Genomic DNA, 16,720 nt, shown 5'->3' on the forward strand with positions numbered 1-16,720 from the left:
GATGTAGAAACTGACCACTGGCTTTGGTGCCTCGCAACCTAGCATCCATCCATTCTGCCAATGAAAGTGGGAAGCACTGGCCAATCATTAGGAAAGTGTATTGCAGGAAAAACGTAGGTCTAGCGGTAGGAGTGAGAGAGGATTAGTAGTCCAGAGTCTCCGCCATATTTGAAGTACATAATAAGAAGATAACGCTGTTCTGTGGATGCAGTGCCTTGCCAGGGAACCTAGTGCAGGCACAGACAGTGGCCGCAGGAGAACCTGAAATGACAGAGGAGACGGGAAGTATCTTGCTCCCAGGTCTGTGTGGTGGGACTTCTAGTCCGCCCAATGTCAAGCCTGACGGACTCTGGCTCACCATATCATGAACTGGGTTCTCATGCATGTCTGAACTCAAGAACAAAGGTCATTCCCGTGCCTGGATGCGTGCCACCGTCTACTCAAGTTGAAGGCCCAACTCAGAGCCAAGAACGTACAAGGCAATGCATATCAGATCCTTGGGCTTTCTGGTAAAGCATTGTGCCACATGCCACAAAGCATAACCAAGCGCCCTGTTCCATAATTGACACACTATCAAAAGCAGGTCCTTTGATCACACCAAACACACAGCCTAGCACAGCTTGTTCAGGATGTCTGAATCCATCATAACACCGCCTAGATTGAGAATAAAAGGGTCTGGAAGTGAAACAGCCAACATTCCGGTGATATTTAGCAAAAGGTCCCTTCAGTGTTCTGTAATAGGAAAAAGGCAATATTTGCACAGTCCAATTGATGCAAGTTTCAACTAAGATGGGGTTGGCCGTATGCTGCCCAGGTGCACAGATTTCTAGAAAGTACTAAGCCTTCCAATAATGACAACTTTCCACCGGGGATTTGGCAGGGGAAGAGAAGTGCCTGCATGGTAAAACTTCCAGGAAGACAATGTCCGGCTACCAGAACAGAGTACACCCACCTCCAATTTCTCAACTCAAGATGAACATGTGCTCACATAAGAAGCCCACTGCTACAATCAGTGCAGGTGCTGGTCTGATATTAGAAAGAGAAAAACAAGAAGATGGGACCAGCAGAAGCAAACATCTCGGGTTCTGGCCCACCCCATGGAAGCGCATTTGAAGTTCTTCAGCTGGATGTCACAATGGTGTAACAGACATATCACATGGCCCAAATGGACATTAGCTTGGTTCTTATGGCCAGGCATGGACTCAAAGCCTCTTGACTAACTCACCCGCCAAAAGTACTTTCTGTTGGCATCCTTTGGAACGGTGTCGGGCGTGTAGGTCTCACCAACCAGGGGACCGAACCGGGTTCCTTTTGGGATATACTCTTTGCTGACAACCCCAATGACCTGGAAGTAAAATAGGTGGATATGGCAAGGTTACAATGATGAAAAACAAAATGGAAATAATAAGTCATACATTGTCATGCGTAGAAGAGGACCTTCTTTGAGTTACTTATGCAAGACAGTGTTTAAATAAATCTACTAATAGGACATTTTCCTGAAGAAAGGCAGCATGTACTAGTAGATTTGGGGTTGTAGGCATTCACCTACGATTCTCTTTCAGTGGGTTTGTTTTGCGCTTGCCTTTCCCGTGCTCCTGCACTATTTAGTGATTGACAGCCAGGCACAAACCTATACAGTGGCAGGGCCAAGCACTGGAGTCAATCCAAGTACCTGTGTCCCGCTGCCCGGCAGCACGTGAAAAGAACGGGCACTTTTGGGCCCATTGTTACCGGGGAAGAGGAAGCCAAGCATGGAATGGACATGCCACTATGCATCTCCATAACCCCTTAAATGACAGCACATGCACCATATTTTATTTAAAAACATTCATATAATCATTGGTACCTTGAAGAATCCTATTAGACCACATTTAAATATGTAAATTAGCCCAAAAATAAACCTTCAAATTCACTGCTGTCAGGAGGCATTTTAAAATGAATCTTTATCTGCAGCACATTTGATAATGTATATAAATAGACGGTCAAGTAAAAGTCTAAAATTGATGCATTGAGACCAGTGAAAGTAAATACGGGGCCACATGGTACTGTTGCGATATGCAGTAGAGCAGGGGTCTACAACATGTGGCTCTCCACATATAATGGACTGCAACTCCCACCATCCCTAATATTTGACTGTTCTGGCGAAGACTGATGGGAGTTGTTGTCCAAAACATGTGGCGAGCCATAGGTTGCAGCCCACGGCAGTAGACGATAAAACTGTAATTGACATTTCTATCAAGGTCCATTCGTTTCTCATAGACAGCGCGCCAACCAAGATAGAGATTTCAATAGCAGAGGCCATGCTCTTACTTGCGGACACGCTGTAGCCTCAGCTGGAGGAGCCCAGGCTCCCAGTCATTCTATTTTTGTTACTATGTAAAAGTTGCCGCTGAGTGGGAAAGATCCATTGTAAAATGGCTCCCACACAAAATTGGAGGGGTCATATCGGGGCCCGTTTCCATATTGGCATATTGACTAATTCTGTTCTTCAAGGTGCCACCCATAATTACTTCAATATTTTAAATAAATTACGATACGTTTTGCCACTACTTCATTAACCCGGGAGGATAGCACAGCGGCAGCGTTTTGGAAGCAAGACGACACAAAGCAACAAGAGGTTCGATCCCCGGGTCCGCGCTTAGAAACCTCTGAGTGTTTAAGCGTGTTATAAATACGTAACTAAGACAAAGACAAAACACAATTACACAACTAAGAAAAACTAACAATTCCTGTAACAGCGCCTCGATGCCTGCGGGCTGTGTGAGCGCTTTATAAATGTAAAAAAAAAAAAAAACCCACAATGCCTGTGCAAACATTCCTTCAAACAGACAGGCTCCAGTGACCAAGCGCTAACAGTAACACGTGGGGAGCTATTGGTTCTGACAACAATATTTTGTTTCCCTGTGCTTAAACACAAATTGTTCTTTCTTGAAGTTTTAAAATCAAAACGGTCGTAATTCCATTCACTTTTTAAATTAGTTTTACATTTGTGTACACCTTAAAATGCAAAGATTTATAAGCAGCTTAATAATTCTTCAGCTTCACTGGGCTACTTGTCTTTCGAAAAGGGACAAAAAGCAGTTAACATTGCTAGGAATAAACAAGTAGCGCATACCTCCTAAAATTAAGGCATTTTTAATTTTGCCCATTTATTGAGAAACAGTGGAGTGCGAATACTAGCAAGGTGGCCCAAGTTACTGGAGGGAATGTTACATACAATTAACAACAGGAGTAGTACTTTAGAGGGAGGTGGGCTCTGCAGGTGGGATTGGGGTGTCTGAAGAAAGCCTTGAGCCCCTTATTGAATTGGGTGTGGGTGGGTGCTATTCTAATGCCGATGTGTACGAGGTTCCACAGCATGGTGGGGCGTAGCAGATCAAGACTCCTTATTTCTTGGGGGTTTTTGTTGCATTTTTGCAGCCGCAGTCTAGTCTGATCCTGGCTTCTTGTGGAGTGTTGGCCGACAGATGGGGGACCTTGTCGCTTGGGTAGGAGGGAGCATGCAAGGTGATGGCTTGGTTAAGGGTTCAGCTGATTATTAAGGTATCACATGCTTGTAGGGGCAACCAACGTTGTTCAATCAGCCCGGGCGTAGTGTGATCACTTTTGTGGAGGCCTTTAATAAGGCGGAGTGCAGCATGGAGGATGCTTCTCATTGTTGCCAAGATCGAGGGGGGTAGGCTGAGGAGTAAGGCATTTCCATCGTCCAGGTGAAATAGGACAAATGCCTGGTACTGGGGATCAGAAGTTATCTGACAGGAAGGGCTTGATTTTTCGAATAAAAAGAGAGTTGTAGCAAGTGGTCAGAGTTTCCTCTGCTATGCATGATGTCGGTCAATGTTGAATCTTATAGACTTGGCTCGTGGTCACCAGCCGGGTGAAGCCCTCTAGATCCATGGAGAACATGGAGGTCTGGAAGTGCGTGGGTTCAATGTTATTGGAGAGGAGGAATTTGGCTTTTGTGGGGTTGGGTTTGAGGCATGCGCTAGACAGCCAGGTTTTTATAAGGCTGTGGCAGGCCTTGAGAGTAAACCCTGCTCATTCTCGTTGAGCAGTATAGCTTTTGCCGTTACCTCAGATATAGAAGAAAAAAACATTCACTTTTCACTTCACAACTCCTCTGATTTTATAACCGGGAGAAACCCGAAGCATTCACTGAAGGCCCCGTTTGTCAGTAGAAGGCTTCTCGATTGACACAACGCCCATACTAAGAACATCCAAGAGGATTATAGCGAATTGACTGCACTTAAGAGCATGAATGGGTACACAAAGAGAAAGCACACATGCTAGCAATCACCCGATAGCCCATGCTCGATGGTTATGCCGGACTCCATGAATCAGTTGCATCCACAAATGAATACACGAGCATGTGTGTATCAAGCTGGGTCCCAAATTAAGAAATGTGTAACTGACACATTCCCATGTGGGTGGCTTAAAGACCAAGCAACAAAACCATCAAAGTTCTCTACTATAGTGCTATAATCTCACCGTCCTAAGCCCCAGCATGGTAAATGAAACTGACCAAAGAATCCTAGCACCTCTGACTTGGAGGCACCACTAGACCAATGGGCACTTCACCAAACTGCCCGAATATCATGAGACCCCCGTGTGCAGCGATTCCACCTGTTAAAAAGGCAGACTACTGGACACAGATTCAACCAGGTACCAACAAAGGGGGTTGGCAATGGTGGCCTAGTAGAAGCAGAGTGGGGAAAGTCTTTAATGTGACAAAGCCAGTGCACAGAAACCTTCAAGAAACGTGTTCCCAGCAATTCCTTGATCAAAGAGCGAAAGAAAACCCCAGCCACCTCAGTGGATAGGTAGCTGGAAGAGCAATGCTCCACCAGAGGAGATGCATCATGAAAAGAGGGTATGCAGTAATAAAATTGCTGCAAAAATGTCACCTGTACAAAAAAGAATTGCAGCAAAAAGGCAGTGGTTTGCCCCGGTAAAGGTATACCCCATTATACCATTTAAGGGGAGCAAGGTTGTCCCCTGCATCCTATACATGGATTGCAGCGGCAAAACCACAGCCTTTTTGTCACGATTTTAACACATGGAACCAAAAAAAGTAGTGCACACTGAACAGCGATGACCACAACTGGAAGGTCTCCATTATTTGATGTACTGTGTTAGCACCGTTATCAACAGTTATATGGAACACGAAAAGAGTGCCAGGAAGCACACTCTGATAACACAGGCATCCTGTCAAAACGACGGGCAGTTACCATCAGCTAAAGCCGGGGAAAAAGTGCCTCTTTCTTTCTGCACTGCTGTTTGGGAGCTACTATGTGGGTGGAAAAGATGGCAGATGGTCTTCACATTTACCGCAACACGTATGGCTTCCACGTAGCCCTTGCAGCACCCGGGGGCGGGGAGGGGCGGCACGCTCCAATTCCAGGCAGAACCTCGAGAAATGACTTTGCTCACAATGTTCACCCTGCCTCCAACACAAGTTTCTAGAACACGCCCTCACCGAGTCCACTCAAACTGAAACATCTTGCCTCTGACACAGCAGAACACTTTGAAAAAAATAATCATACTGTGGTTGAAAAAGAAAAAAAAAGCTCCCATTTGCTACTCGTCACGTTATGCTTGTTTGCTGCATAGACTAGAGTTGCCAAGAGCTCTGCAACACCCCCAACCTATGTGCCTCCAGTAAACACCACAAGACTCTGCTGCTCCCTCCCTCCCCCAATACAGAAGTCTCTAAAGAGAGTATGGCAACGCCCACCGACAAGGCCAATAAGCTACATAATGCACCCAACTCAACCTGCATAAACACCCACTGAAAGGTGAGGGGTGCAAGCATGGTCTGGGGGAGAACTGCTGGCTAGTCACGATTGCCTTGGCAAATGGGGCGGGGGCTTGCCACGGAGGCTGTGCCCAAACCTGTTCCTAGGTTGTCTTCGCCTCGCAGGTTAAGCTGGGCTAGCTTACTGTTGCTCTTTAGCAGCAGGGGGTTATCAAAAGTTGCCAGGCAGCGCACACAAGTGAGAAACGGCCACAGAGATAAGGGGAGCGGGCCTGTCAGTCAAGGGCCAGTGGAAAGCCCGCGCGGTGGGTTTAAGTGTGCGCCCACAATGGCGCATCACCTTTCCCTGGGAGATTAAATGATTTCTAATCAGCCAAATCCCCGGAAGAATGTTGCCAGTGTTAAAAGATGCTATCTGCCGGCGGAGGAAAACAGAAAGCCGAGGGAAGCCCTCCTTGTGGAAACGTGATAAGGGAATGTCCCAGTAGTACACGGGGCTGTGACCGGAAGTGCAGGTATCTGCAGCGCCTGCCGGTCAGGCCTGCTGCTGCCGCTGCCCGTCCGCTCACCTCATGGCCTGGTGACTCGTTTAGAGAGAGGGAGAGTGAGGGAACGAAAGAAAGAGAACATTAAAAAAGAGCGCGAGAGAAAGAAAGATGAGAGCTTTATATAACTGTACAGCGTGATAGCACTTCGGACAACTATGTGAACACTCAAGACTGTGGGATTAAGAAGAGTGCAGCATCGAAGCAGGGCCAGCTTTAGGGCAATGCTGCCCGGGTAACCGCCCGTGGCGCCATTAGCCTCCCGCCACGCCGGCTTGGGGAGCCTTTCAAGGTCTCCCCTGACCTTTCATGGTGGGAGAAGGCACGGCAGGCGCCCTATTGATATTAAATGCGCCCCACTCTCAGGAGTGCAGCACATTTAATAACAATAGGCCGCTGATGCTTTCGCAACGGCACCTATTGAAAAATGTGCCCTCCCCACACCCCTGGCATGACCAGGGGTGCGCAGGAGTGGTGGGGGGGTGGGAGGTTGCCTCAGTTTTGCTTTGCTGCCCAGGGTGCTGGCACCGCTAAGGTCACCCCTGCATCGAAGAGTGCCCATTCCACTAAATGCATTCCCAGAACTCTAGTGCAAGGGCGATGCATGGGTCCTTCGTGGCAAGATGTAGACCGATATCAGGCATGTGGATGGATTGCAGCCATGGTGCATGTGACATTAGCTCAGAACGTGGGCGCGATTCACTGATACAAGAAGCGCAAGAGGTGCAAGAGGTGCGCTCCTCCCCGATGCCACCCTGGCGCTGCGGGCTGTCCTGGTGGGGGGTCAGTAAATGAGAGGTCATCCTTCCAGTGTGTGAGAGAATGCCGCTCTTCCATTGTGCACCTCCTGCCCGTCCGCCATCACCGGGTCCCACACGCCAACTACCGTTTCATTACTCCTTGAGGAATGTAGTATAGCAGATGGCAGTGGGACTGCCACAGCCATCAGCATGCCCTTTCTGCAGTGCTTCTGAACAAATCACTTTCCAGAAATACAAGTCGATTGTGTTCTGTTTTAGTAAATGAAGCTCTTTAGCCTGTTTTGAAATCTAGAACTTGGAAATGCAGCATGGAGGGCAAACAAAGGTATACACTCAGTGATCGATCGGGAGTGGTGTTCCACTACTTTCTTTTTTTTCTTGTGAACCACATTCCCCTACTTTTTACGACCATTCTATATAGAGTATTTGTCCATTCATATCCCTGTGCAAGTGTAAGTTGTAATAGGAGCCTTAGTCACTTAAACTATTGCAATCCCCCGGCCGCAACACTGTGTCACATGGGGACTTTCCCCAGAAAGCGAGTGAGGCAAGTTCAGGCCCATCATTTTGGCAGGCAGAGTTTGCTTCTGAATAAATCACTAGAAATGTGCAACAAAAGAAGCCATTTTCTAATCCCTTTCAAAGTTGTACGAATGAAGAACTTGGTAGACTAGCCAGAGTACCTTGTGCCCTAAAACCATGCCTACCTAGGAATGTTTCAATTGCTAAAATGACAGAAACACTTGTTTCTAGCATGACTGCACGAATGTGAAGCACATCTCAACCCCAGAAACCCGAACTATGGAAAGCAGCGGCTACCCATTTCAAAGATGGTGACGCGCAGATGGGACTCAGAGCGAAAATGAGCCGGTCCACTGAAACTTGCCTACTGAAGACGCCCCACAGCCAATAACGGTATGACACGTAATGGAGGCCATCTCGATACAGGCCCGGCGGGGGAGTTCTCAAAAACGGTCATCTGAGCGTTGCTGGTAGCGTGGTGGGAAAGCCCCAACATTCGGGCAGGTTACTGCTGCCCCTCCCCACCCCCCCCCCCCCCCCCAGAAATCCACTCTGTTAAGAGCAATTGCTAATAGGCTCCATTATGTGAGCGTCAGAAGCGGGGTATTCTCTGTAATCTGTGTATATATATATATATATATATATGCCACCTACTCCCCTACAAATGTTTATACTACCATCTCTGGGCACAAAGTATGCTGCTGCCACTGTGACGCCTGAAACATATTTTAAACTTCTTTCTCAAAAACATTTACTATTTAGGAGATCAGGAGCCAATGTTGAAACAAAGAGGGAAAGCTGGGGAGTTCAGTGGGTGAGGGGTGCTCTCCCCCTAACAGGAAATAAAAACAGGATCATCATCAGCAAACCCATTCCCCCCCCAGCCCCCCAGAAAAGACCGAAGACCCTAGAAAAGGGACGGAAATGAAATAACGAATAATAGTAGAAGATATTTAGCCTTTCCTAACAGTCGCTCCTGCTTCTAAGCACTGTGACAGTGGGAGTTCTCGTTTGCAAATGTAATGGTGCCCAGTGCCCTGGCCTTGGAAGGAAGGCCCTCATCAGGGCCCACATGCCGCAAGCGAGGCAGCCACAGAGGCTTGGACGATTGTTGGCTGAATGGGAGTGCACAGTGGATTACACCCACGCCCAGGCGGCCCCCACCTTCCCGTACCCCCCGCCCCGCCCCCCCCCCTCCCGGCAAGTATTCCAATAGACTGAAAAACGAAGGTCTACTGTGTGTCTACAAAATAACCAACAAGTAACTAATAGAAGCATTCATGGAATGTGCATCTATCCTCATATGGGCAGAAACACAAGCTAGTGGCAACCTCAGAAGTGATAATGAAAAGCGAAAACATTTGCAAAAAACGGCATAGGCTAATGGCTTCCAGCGAGCCAGGAAAGTGCACCAGGCAACGCAAGCCCTGGAGCTCCAGTGACTGGCGAGCCAGGACAGCAGACCAGGCAACGCAAGCCCTGGAGCTCCATCGACTGGCGAGCCAGGACAGCAGACCAGGCAATGCAAGCCCTGGAACTCCAGTGACTGGCAAGCCTGGAAAGTGCACCAGGCAATGCAAGCCCTAGAGCTCCTGTGACTGGCGAGCCAGGAAAGTGGACCAGGCAACGCAAGCCCTGGAGCTCCATCGACTGGCGAGCTAGGACAGCAGACCAGGCAACGCAAGCCCTGGAGCTCCAGCGACTGGCACAATCCCAACCCTGCAGATATACAGAGGCCAGTCTCCATGTGCATCTGTATAGTACCATGCGACAGGCAGATCAGCGCGTACATAGTCACTATATCCAACTATGACCATTGAAAAGGAGGCGGCGACGGGGGCCTAGTGAGCACACTGCCGCCCTGGGAACCACGGGACCTCAACTCTGGACACGGCTGCGGGGTCAGGGCAAGTCACCCCACCGGGTCCCATACCTGCTGAAACATGGGCACATTACAGACAGTGACCTGTATGGGTTATATGTATATAAATAACCACTCCCACGTCAGCTGATGCTCATTCCAGAGTAAACAATTGAAATTCACACCTAATGTAACCTATGTGCTCAAAAGAAAACTGCTAACCCGGTGAATAAATCTATTCTACAAAACATGTGCTTTTGGAGCAATCAGCCTGGGAAACGGCTAGTCGGGCTGCCAGAGCGCGCTGCCTTGCACTTGATCACCACTTTCCGAGCTTGGAAAGAAAGACGGCAAGAGGATGCTGCCTCCTTGTGGCTGAAATCGGTATACAACCCTTTTCTCTTCTGTTGCTGGGGAGGCAGCCAGGCCGGCGTGGGAATGCTCAATCGCATGCATGTGTGGGAGGCCAAAGCCGGCTGCACGCAGCACACGCACCGTCGCATCTCCCGCACACTGTCACGCGCGTCCAGTTTCCGAGAAAACTCCATAAGGACGCGGAAACAAGCCGGGGCGTGTAAGTGCTCCCGTCTCGCCTCCACCACAGCGAGCGTCACAGATACCGGGAAAGCGCCTGGAAGGACTAAAGCTACGGAACCAAGCGCTCGCCCCGAGATGGGTCTCGCACAGGGGGAGGCGTGCACGCCCCGAACACGCATACAAGTACGTTCAGCTCCAGTTTATCAATGTGAACGAGGTTTATAGAGAGAGGCGAGCTGAAGATGACCCGTTTCCTGCCCCGGTTGGTAGCAGCGGTGCTTCGACGCTCCCCGCACACAAACAGGCTTTCACTCTGCTGGACATTGACTTTTTTGTACTGGGGATCCCACCCAGCGGGGGCTAGGGGGCGAAGGGGGGGGTCAAGAGAAGGGATATTTTACTCCCTCCCCCATAAACGTTTGCCTTTCAGCCTCCCTCAGAAGAGTAACCATCAACACCTGTAAAATACCCCAGTTTTTTTTCATAATGTCAGCAAAGTATCCAACGTGCACACCTTTTACATCTAAAATAATGTTCTTTAATACTTCCTGCAGGGGACAATATTAACACGTGATGTCACTGGGCGCCTGCTCCACCCAAACCCTAAAGTGAGGGAGCCCGATCCGTGAAGATCCGGCCCAATGCCAGCACTGGGCTTGCAAAAGAAAGCGTGACCCTCGCAAAAAGATCACGGAAAAAATATTAAAGTAACAGCCCCCCAGGTATAGGGGATGGGGTGGGGGGGGGGTGGGGGGGTCCTCGCACTGGTGCATCATGGTATCTGCCTGTTAACATCGGCAGCTTCTCACGGACCATTACTCGGCGAACGCCCAACTTCGTATCCAAGATAAAGTTTTGCATGCGGCACCCAAACTGCGCATGGGCGGAGTGGTGTTGCCTTTGCGCATTCGGCCAAACTCTCACCCCGGAAACACTTCCAAGCCATAAGAGCCCAATGGTTGGATGTCCATTTCACTAGGGCGGGATTCCATGTTTGGGGAACACTATTTGGCAAGTTAGAATCGCTCATCTTTCACAGCAGCCTTGAAGCTCCCCAACCCTGGCCCAAATCGACGACAGCATATCTGTTTTTTTTTTTGTAAACTCAAGAGGATGAAAGGCTGAGTCAGCCCTGCCGGGATTTTGTCACTCTTGCCCAACTCATTGGTCCTTCTTTTAACACGACCACAAGCAGGTATTAAAGGGTGAGTCAGCTCTGCCGGGATTCGGACCCGTGACCCACAAGCGGCGCATTAACCAGACAAGCTATTTTGCAATACCATTTCCACTCAAGAACAGTAAGAGGCGCACGGAGAGCGGCTGCAGTACCTCTTGACCACATGCATGCCATCTTATGCAATACACACGGGCGAAGGCTTCACAACTCTCCCCCTGAAGCCACCCCCCTCCCAAAAAAAAGAAGCACAGTCTCAAAGGGCAGGCTCCCTCACATTAATTTTCATTTCATTGGGAGGATGCTGGGTCTGGTCTGATTCCAGTTTTATCAAATCCCCCCCCCCCGCCCAACCCCCCATGATGTCGCATAATTTGGCATTAAATAGGGCTGTTGGAAGTGGCTGGCCCTAAACAGTGCTCAAGGGGAAAGTGTGACTCCACTCACAGGGCTCTGGAATGCAGGCGCACAATGGGCCCTCCCTGGCACTATGAGGTAGGCGATCATTGCACCCTTCTGTAATTTGCTCCATAAAAGTTGCTCAGCCCATTGCTCAGGGGGCAGGTGGGGGCAATGCCGAGAATGTGCCGGCTTTATTGGGAGTGGGTGAGGCTTCTTCGGCCTCAAATCCAGGACCATCAAATCCATAAAAAAGGTAGCCCAGGCTCCAGGCCAGTGGTAGAAGTGTACCGGAAAAAGTAGTGGAACGTTGCTCCCGACCGTTCCCGCTCACTTCCATCACTGCTCCTGGCGGCCTGAGCATAACGGCGATATCAATGCTCTATTCAGCGTTACTTTCCAATGCTGGTCTTCTGAAGAAGAGAAGTAGGGCTTAGGCCTCAGAGCATCCCCTCCATGTGTGTTAGGCACTGCATTTCTCTCACCCCGAATTCCTTTGTTGCTCTCAACAAAGTCTGACTATGCATCACAGGGGACGGGATCAACTTCTTTTTCCAAATGCAATTCAGAATGAATGAGGCCTAGAGCCGCAGGTGAACTTTCAGCGCGACAACCTCTGAAAGCATGAATAATCAAAAAGAGGTTTTCCGTGCAAGTTAAAGCCATAACCAGGAACCTGGCCCACATCATTAGGCCCGTCCCAGGAAAGTGGGTTGTAAACAGCGACGGAGTTCTGCTACTTTGAATTAAGAAGCCTGTACAGTCCCAATGCCGTTTGTCAAACGCAACTCCTATTTTGTGTGTAGAGCTTGATACTTGGAGACGGGGCTATCCATTTTCCAGTGGCACAGTTCCTCGTCGCTCCCAGCTTTCAATCGACAGGGAATTTATTCACATCGATGCCTAGGATTTATGTACAAAGGATTGGTTTATGAAGCCTAGGGTTTCGTAGTGAGTTCATAAAGGAACAGACCCAATTAAAACTGCTGGTTCCTCGGCCAGGGACCTGGGTCACAAGAGCACATGTCCACCTGTAGCCCCATTATGCAGGCAAGTATCCCCATGCACAAATTGGGATTCATGCTCAATCCCAATGTGTAGGCCTGCAAGTAGCTATGGTCATTCTTTGCATTCAAAACAAATGATAACGCATGAACATTGACAGTTTCAAGATGGCCGCCTTTCTGATTCACAAAAATAAAACCATTTTGCATTCTAGCACTGGTAGATATGGAAGAGCGCGTGGCATTCATTGCGCTACATCAGGATATGGAATATCAACGTGTGATGGGCACTCACCTCCTTGTAGTTGTCAGAGTACTTGAAGGTCAGGTTCCTGGGCAGGGACGCTTCGGCCTGCGAGGCCGAACCGGCATCGGCCAAGGGGTCCCTGGCGTGATCGTTCACAATGTAGGTGCACTTCTCCTCAAACTCCGCCTCCGTCCACTGGGTCATGTCGGCGTCCTCCATGTCCATTTTCATGGCCCGCTCCACCAGCGTGGTCTTGAAGCTGACAATCCCCGAGCTACACCGAGTGGCAGTCTGCAAAAGAAGAAAAACAGGCGTTAATCCTCATTGTCCTTCAGCCCCCGCCGTTTCCTCCGAGACGGGGTGACTAATGCCACCGTCTGTGGCCTGCATTGTACTGGAGAGCTTCTGCTCTTGAGTAATCGCCAAAAGAAATACATAAACTTCCCTAAAATAATGGCAGAAGATCATTTTTACAGACTTTTGATCAGTGGGAACCACAGAGCTCAGTTCCCAGAGGCCTTCTCTTACCCCACAGAAGAGCGGCACTACACTAGGCAAAAGCAGTGTTGCGGGAGGGGGTGGGGAGGCTGCGGTAGCCCACCTAGGTAGGATCCTATCCAGAGGAAAAGCATGCTAATGTCATGGGAATACCAGGGCCAACCAGGAAGGACGATGGAGAAAAGTGATATATCCCTGGATTGGTAATGGCCACAAAACCACAGTGCATGGCACGGTGTGTTTAGCGCCAGCAGCCTTTATGTTGGCAGTGGCAGACTCCAGAAACAAGGCACACACTAGAGTAGGAATGGTCAGCGTTGTGCCAGTGCTCCCAACCCTACCCAAGATGCTGACAGGACCAGCGGCAGACGTGTACCAAAAAAAAATAGTGCATGCAACTGTGACCCCGGCTGGGAGTAACCACAACACACTTTGCAAGGGTTGTAGCCATGCTGGTTGAATACACATTGCAGTTTAGGTGTAAGTGCTATTGGGTGTTAAAGTATAGAAATGTGCTTGAACTTCAAAGAACAGTTCAGTAATGGGTGAAAATAGTAGTGGAACTGTTAACAGTAAAAGATAAAAGTAGTGGAACTCTGCTCCAGCCCGTTCCCGCTCACTTCGACCACTGGACAGGGCCCGACGCTAGCCCCAGCAGTGATCGGGCAGAGCCGGGGTCACGGCCCCTAGACAGCCGTGCCTCTGGAACAGAAGCCTTGGAAAAGTGTCACAAACAAGAGGAGGAAGCGGAAGGAGCTGCCGTCTGCGCCTGGATGGAGCTAAATCGGGAAGGCGCGCGCCGCCACGGGAGCGGAAGAGCGCAAGTCTGTCTATTCCAAGAGCTAGGATGCTGAACTTTCCCACCGCCGGCTTCCACCAGCGCACAAACAACTTTCAGCAAAAACAACCTGCCCCCCACCCCCCCCCCCCCCCCCTTGCTGACGTCCTCTCTTTCATCCAGAGAAAGCCTGCATCCTGCCTGGCTCGCAGCGCAAGAGACGGTGGCCAAAAAAAATCGGAAAGCAGCCATCGTCAACGCACAACTTTGATTTCACCATCCCTCTGCAAGGATGGGGTTGGTTTGCAGCGAGTTCCCCAGGCATACGCAGCACAGCCCATTCCCAAACAAATACGGCAGCCCGTGTAACCCTCAACCAGACCCACGTGCTCCCACCGCCCAACATACAGAATGAGGTTTCGCCCTACAAAGCTGAAGCAGCTTTTAGGCAGCGACCACCTCAGAAAGGACCACCACAAAAAGGTTATGTTGCCATTCTTCGCATCGCCGCTGGTCCATCCCACCTCCTGCACCCTCCTCCCCCCTTAACTTTACGGCACCCTCCCACTGCTGTGAAGGGACGTCAACTTGTGGTGAATTGGCTGACTGTCCATGGAGGTCATCCGAGTTCTAATCCCTGGGTGCGCGCTTGACCAAAGTGTGTGATCTCGAGCAAATCCCCCCCCCCCCACACACACACACAACATCGTGCGCTGGAAACAGGCACTGTAGCCACCCCCCCTCACAGCGCTCAGATTTAAATAACTGCCCCTCAAGAGTCCCACCTCCTATATGTGTGTGTAGGACGGCCGACAGCCTTCGCTTGGCGTTTACCCCAAACACCCGTCACCCTACCCTTTGCAGAACAAGTCTAGAACACACACTACAAGTCATTGGGATGTGTTCGTGCTGGTAGAGAGATTCCCAGACCCCCTTTTGATTTGCATAAATTAACTTTGGGGTCTCACCCTAAGTTACCAGGGCGATCTAGACGTGGACCCCTTGCTCATTGTTCTCAGAGAGGCACAGCTTCACCTCACTGATGATGCCCAACAAGGCTGAAACACGTGTATGGGGTTGCTGTTGGTACTCTTGTTCAGACGAGAATTGCCCAGTATTTCAGCATTGGACTGCCCCTGAGCAGGACAAAGGCTGATATGCGGGAAAATGTCTTCTCTGTGAAAGGGACAGTGAGCTAAAGACTTGGTAGAGTTTCTCCCAGGGGTTATTCACCCAAGAACAGGTCATTGGGCAGTGTTCGTGCTGGTAGAGAGACTCCAAGACCCCCCTTTGTTTTACACACTACAAACAGGTTGCCTGTCCTCACAGGGCTCGCATTCTTTTTTACAATTCAAACCCTCCCTCTTAGCCCGATCGGACTCTTGACTGCAGCTCTTTGCGGCCTGGCACGGTGTCTGTGTGCGCTCACCTCGACCCATAACCTCAAGCCCCAGCCGAAGCACACAAGCTCCCCGAAGCGGGCATGCGCTCCGTGTGGCACTTGATAAAGGCTCCCGGATAACGCAACAGACATGAAGCCAGCCCGCCCACGACTGGAACACAGATGCGCTCACCACCACACGCGGAAGGAAGGGCTCATAAGACCTCACAAGTGCCACCCGCTAGACACGCGCTGCCACCCGCAAGCTGCTCGCTTGCGATAGGGTGACGGGCACCTGGAGGTTTCCGCCGCCAATACCAAGGCGCGCCTGATCAGCCAAACACAAGCGCTGGGATTGCGGGTCTTCAGAGCCATAGTAGAACTTTTACTCTTGAAGTGCCCTGGGGCGATGGGGTTCGTGAGGGATTGTCTGGTGTATGCCTCGGAAAAGCCACACACCAAACGCAGTTTAATTGTTTACAACAATATGCCACATACTGTCACCGCCACCTTGAATTTCTGAAATCCGCGCCACGGGTTGTCGCACAACAATGTTTTTTGACAGCGAAATAAAAGTACACGCGAGTGCGTAGGGGCTGAATCCGTCGCTGAGGTTTATAGAATTCGCTTCTAGAAAGCAACTTTTCGATCCTAGATACCTGAATTCTAATGATGAGCTTCCCCAGTGGAGCACATGTGTGATCCTGGGCAGATCTCTATATGTGTATACGTATACACACAGGCACACATACATGTCTGCACACTGCCGGGGACGCGGGACCGGCGTTACAGTTCGCAAGAGTCCTGACTCACCCAGTCAGCAGTGGGTTAAGCCGGTGTCTGGGTATTTGTGGCACGCAGACGGGCCGGTTGATGTGGCGATGTCACATCCACCCAACGGCAGGTCGCCGTGTGCCGGGGTAAGGTCGCGGCCAGGAGCAGGCTCGAAGCCCGACTCAGGCCGGAACGGAGGGGACAGTCGCTCGTGCACTCTCCCTTCAGCAGAGAGCGTTTCCGATCCGGATAACGGGTAGATGTCTCGGAGCGGCGGTGGCCGCTTCACTCCCGACGCGCAGCCGGCCCTGCTGCATGGGGAGCGCGAATGCACCCGGCTCTACTCACCACATCATCTCACTGCACAGAGACAGTCCGGTTTTAACTGTAAGTTATTTGCTAAATGTACACCAACGTCACAAGAGGCTCTAGCCGTCTGGGTGGAGCACCGCCTTAAAACGGGAGAAATGTAAGCACTTTCAGA

At 50.2% G+C, this 16,720-nt stretch overlaps 1 protein-coding gene across 3 annotated transcripts in view; it reads right to left on the reverse strand.

Annotated features, from left to right (window-relative positions):
* The window catches only part of PRDM1 (PR/SET domain 1), a 335,469-nt gene that overhangs the window by 18,191 nt on the left and 300,558 nt on the right, over window positions 1-16,720 (reverse strand). For all 3 annotated transcript variants that reach the window (XM_069606584.1, XM_069606583.1, XM_069606585.1), the window contains 2 exons: window positions 12,854-13,096; window positions 1,226-1,345 (listed from right to left, as the gene is read on the reverse strand). In XM_069606584.1, the coding sequence (XP_069462685.1) occupies window positions 1,226-1,345; window positions 12,854-13,036 (303 nt within the window). In that variant the 5' untranslated portion in view covers window positions 13,037-13,096. The remainder of the gene's footprint in view (window positions 1-1,225; window positions 1,346-12,853; window positions 13,097-16,720) is intronic.

Source organism: Ambystoma mexicanum, chromosome 4p (assembly GCF_040938575.1).
Source record: "Ambystoma mexicanum isolate Mex_15411 chromosome 4p, UKY_AmexF1_1, whole genome shotgun sequence".
Lineage (NCBI taxonomy): Eukaryota > Metazoa > Chordata > Amphibia > Caudata > Ambystomatidae > Ambystoma > Ambystoma mexicanum.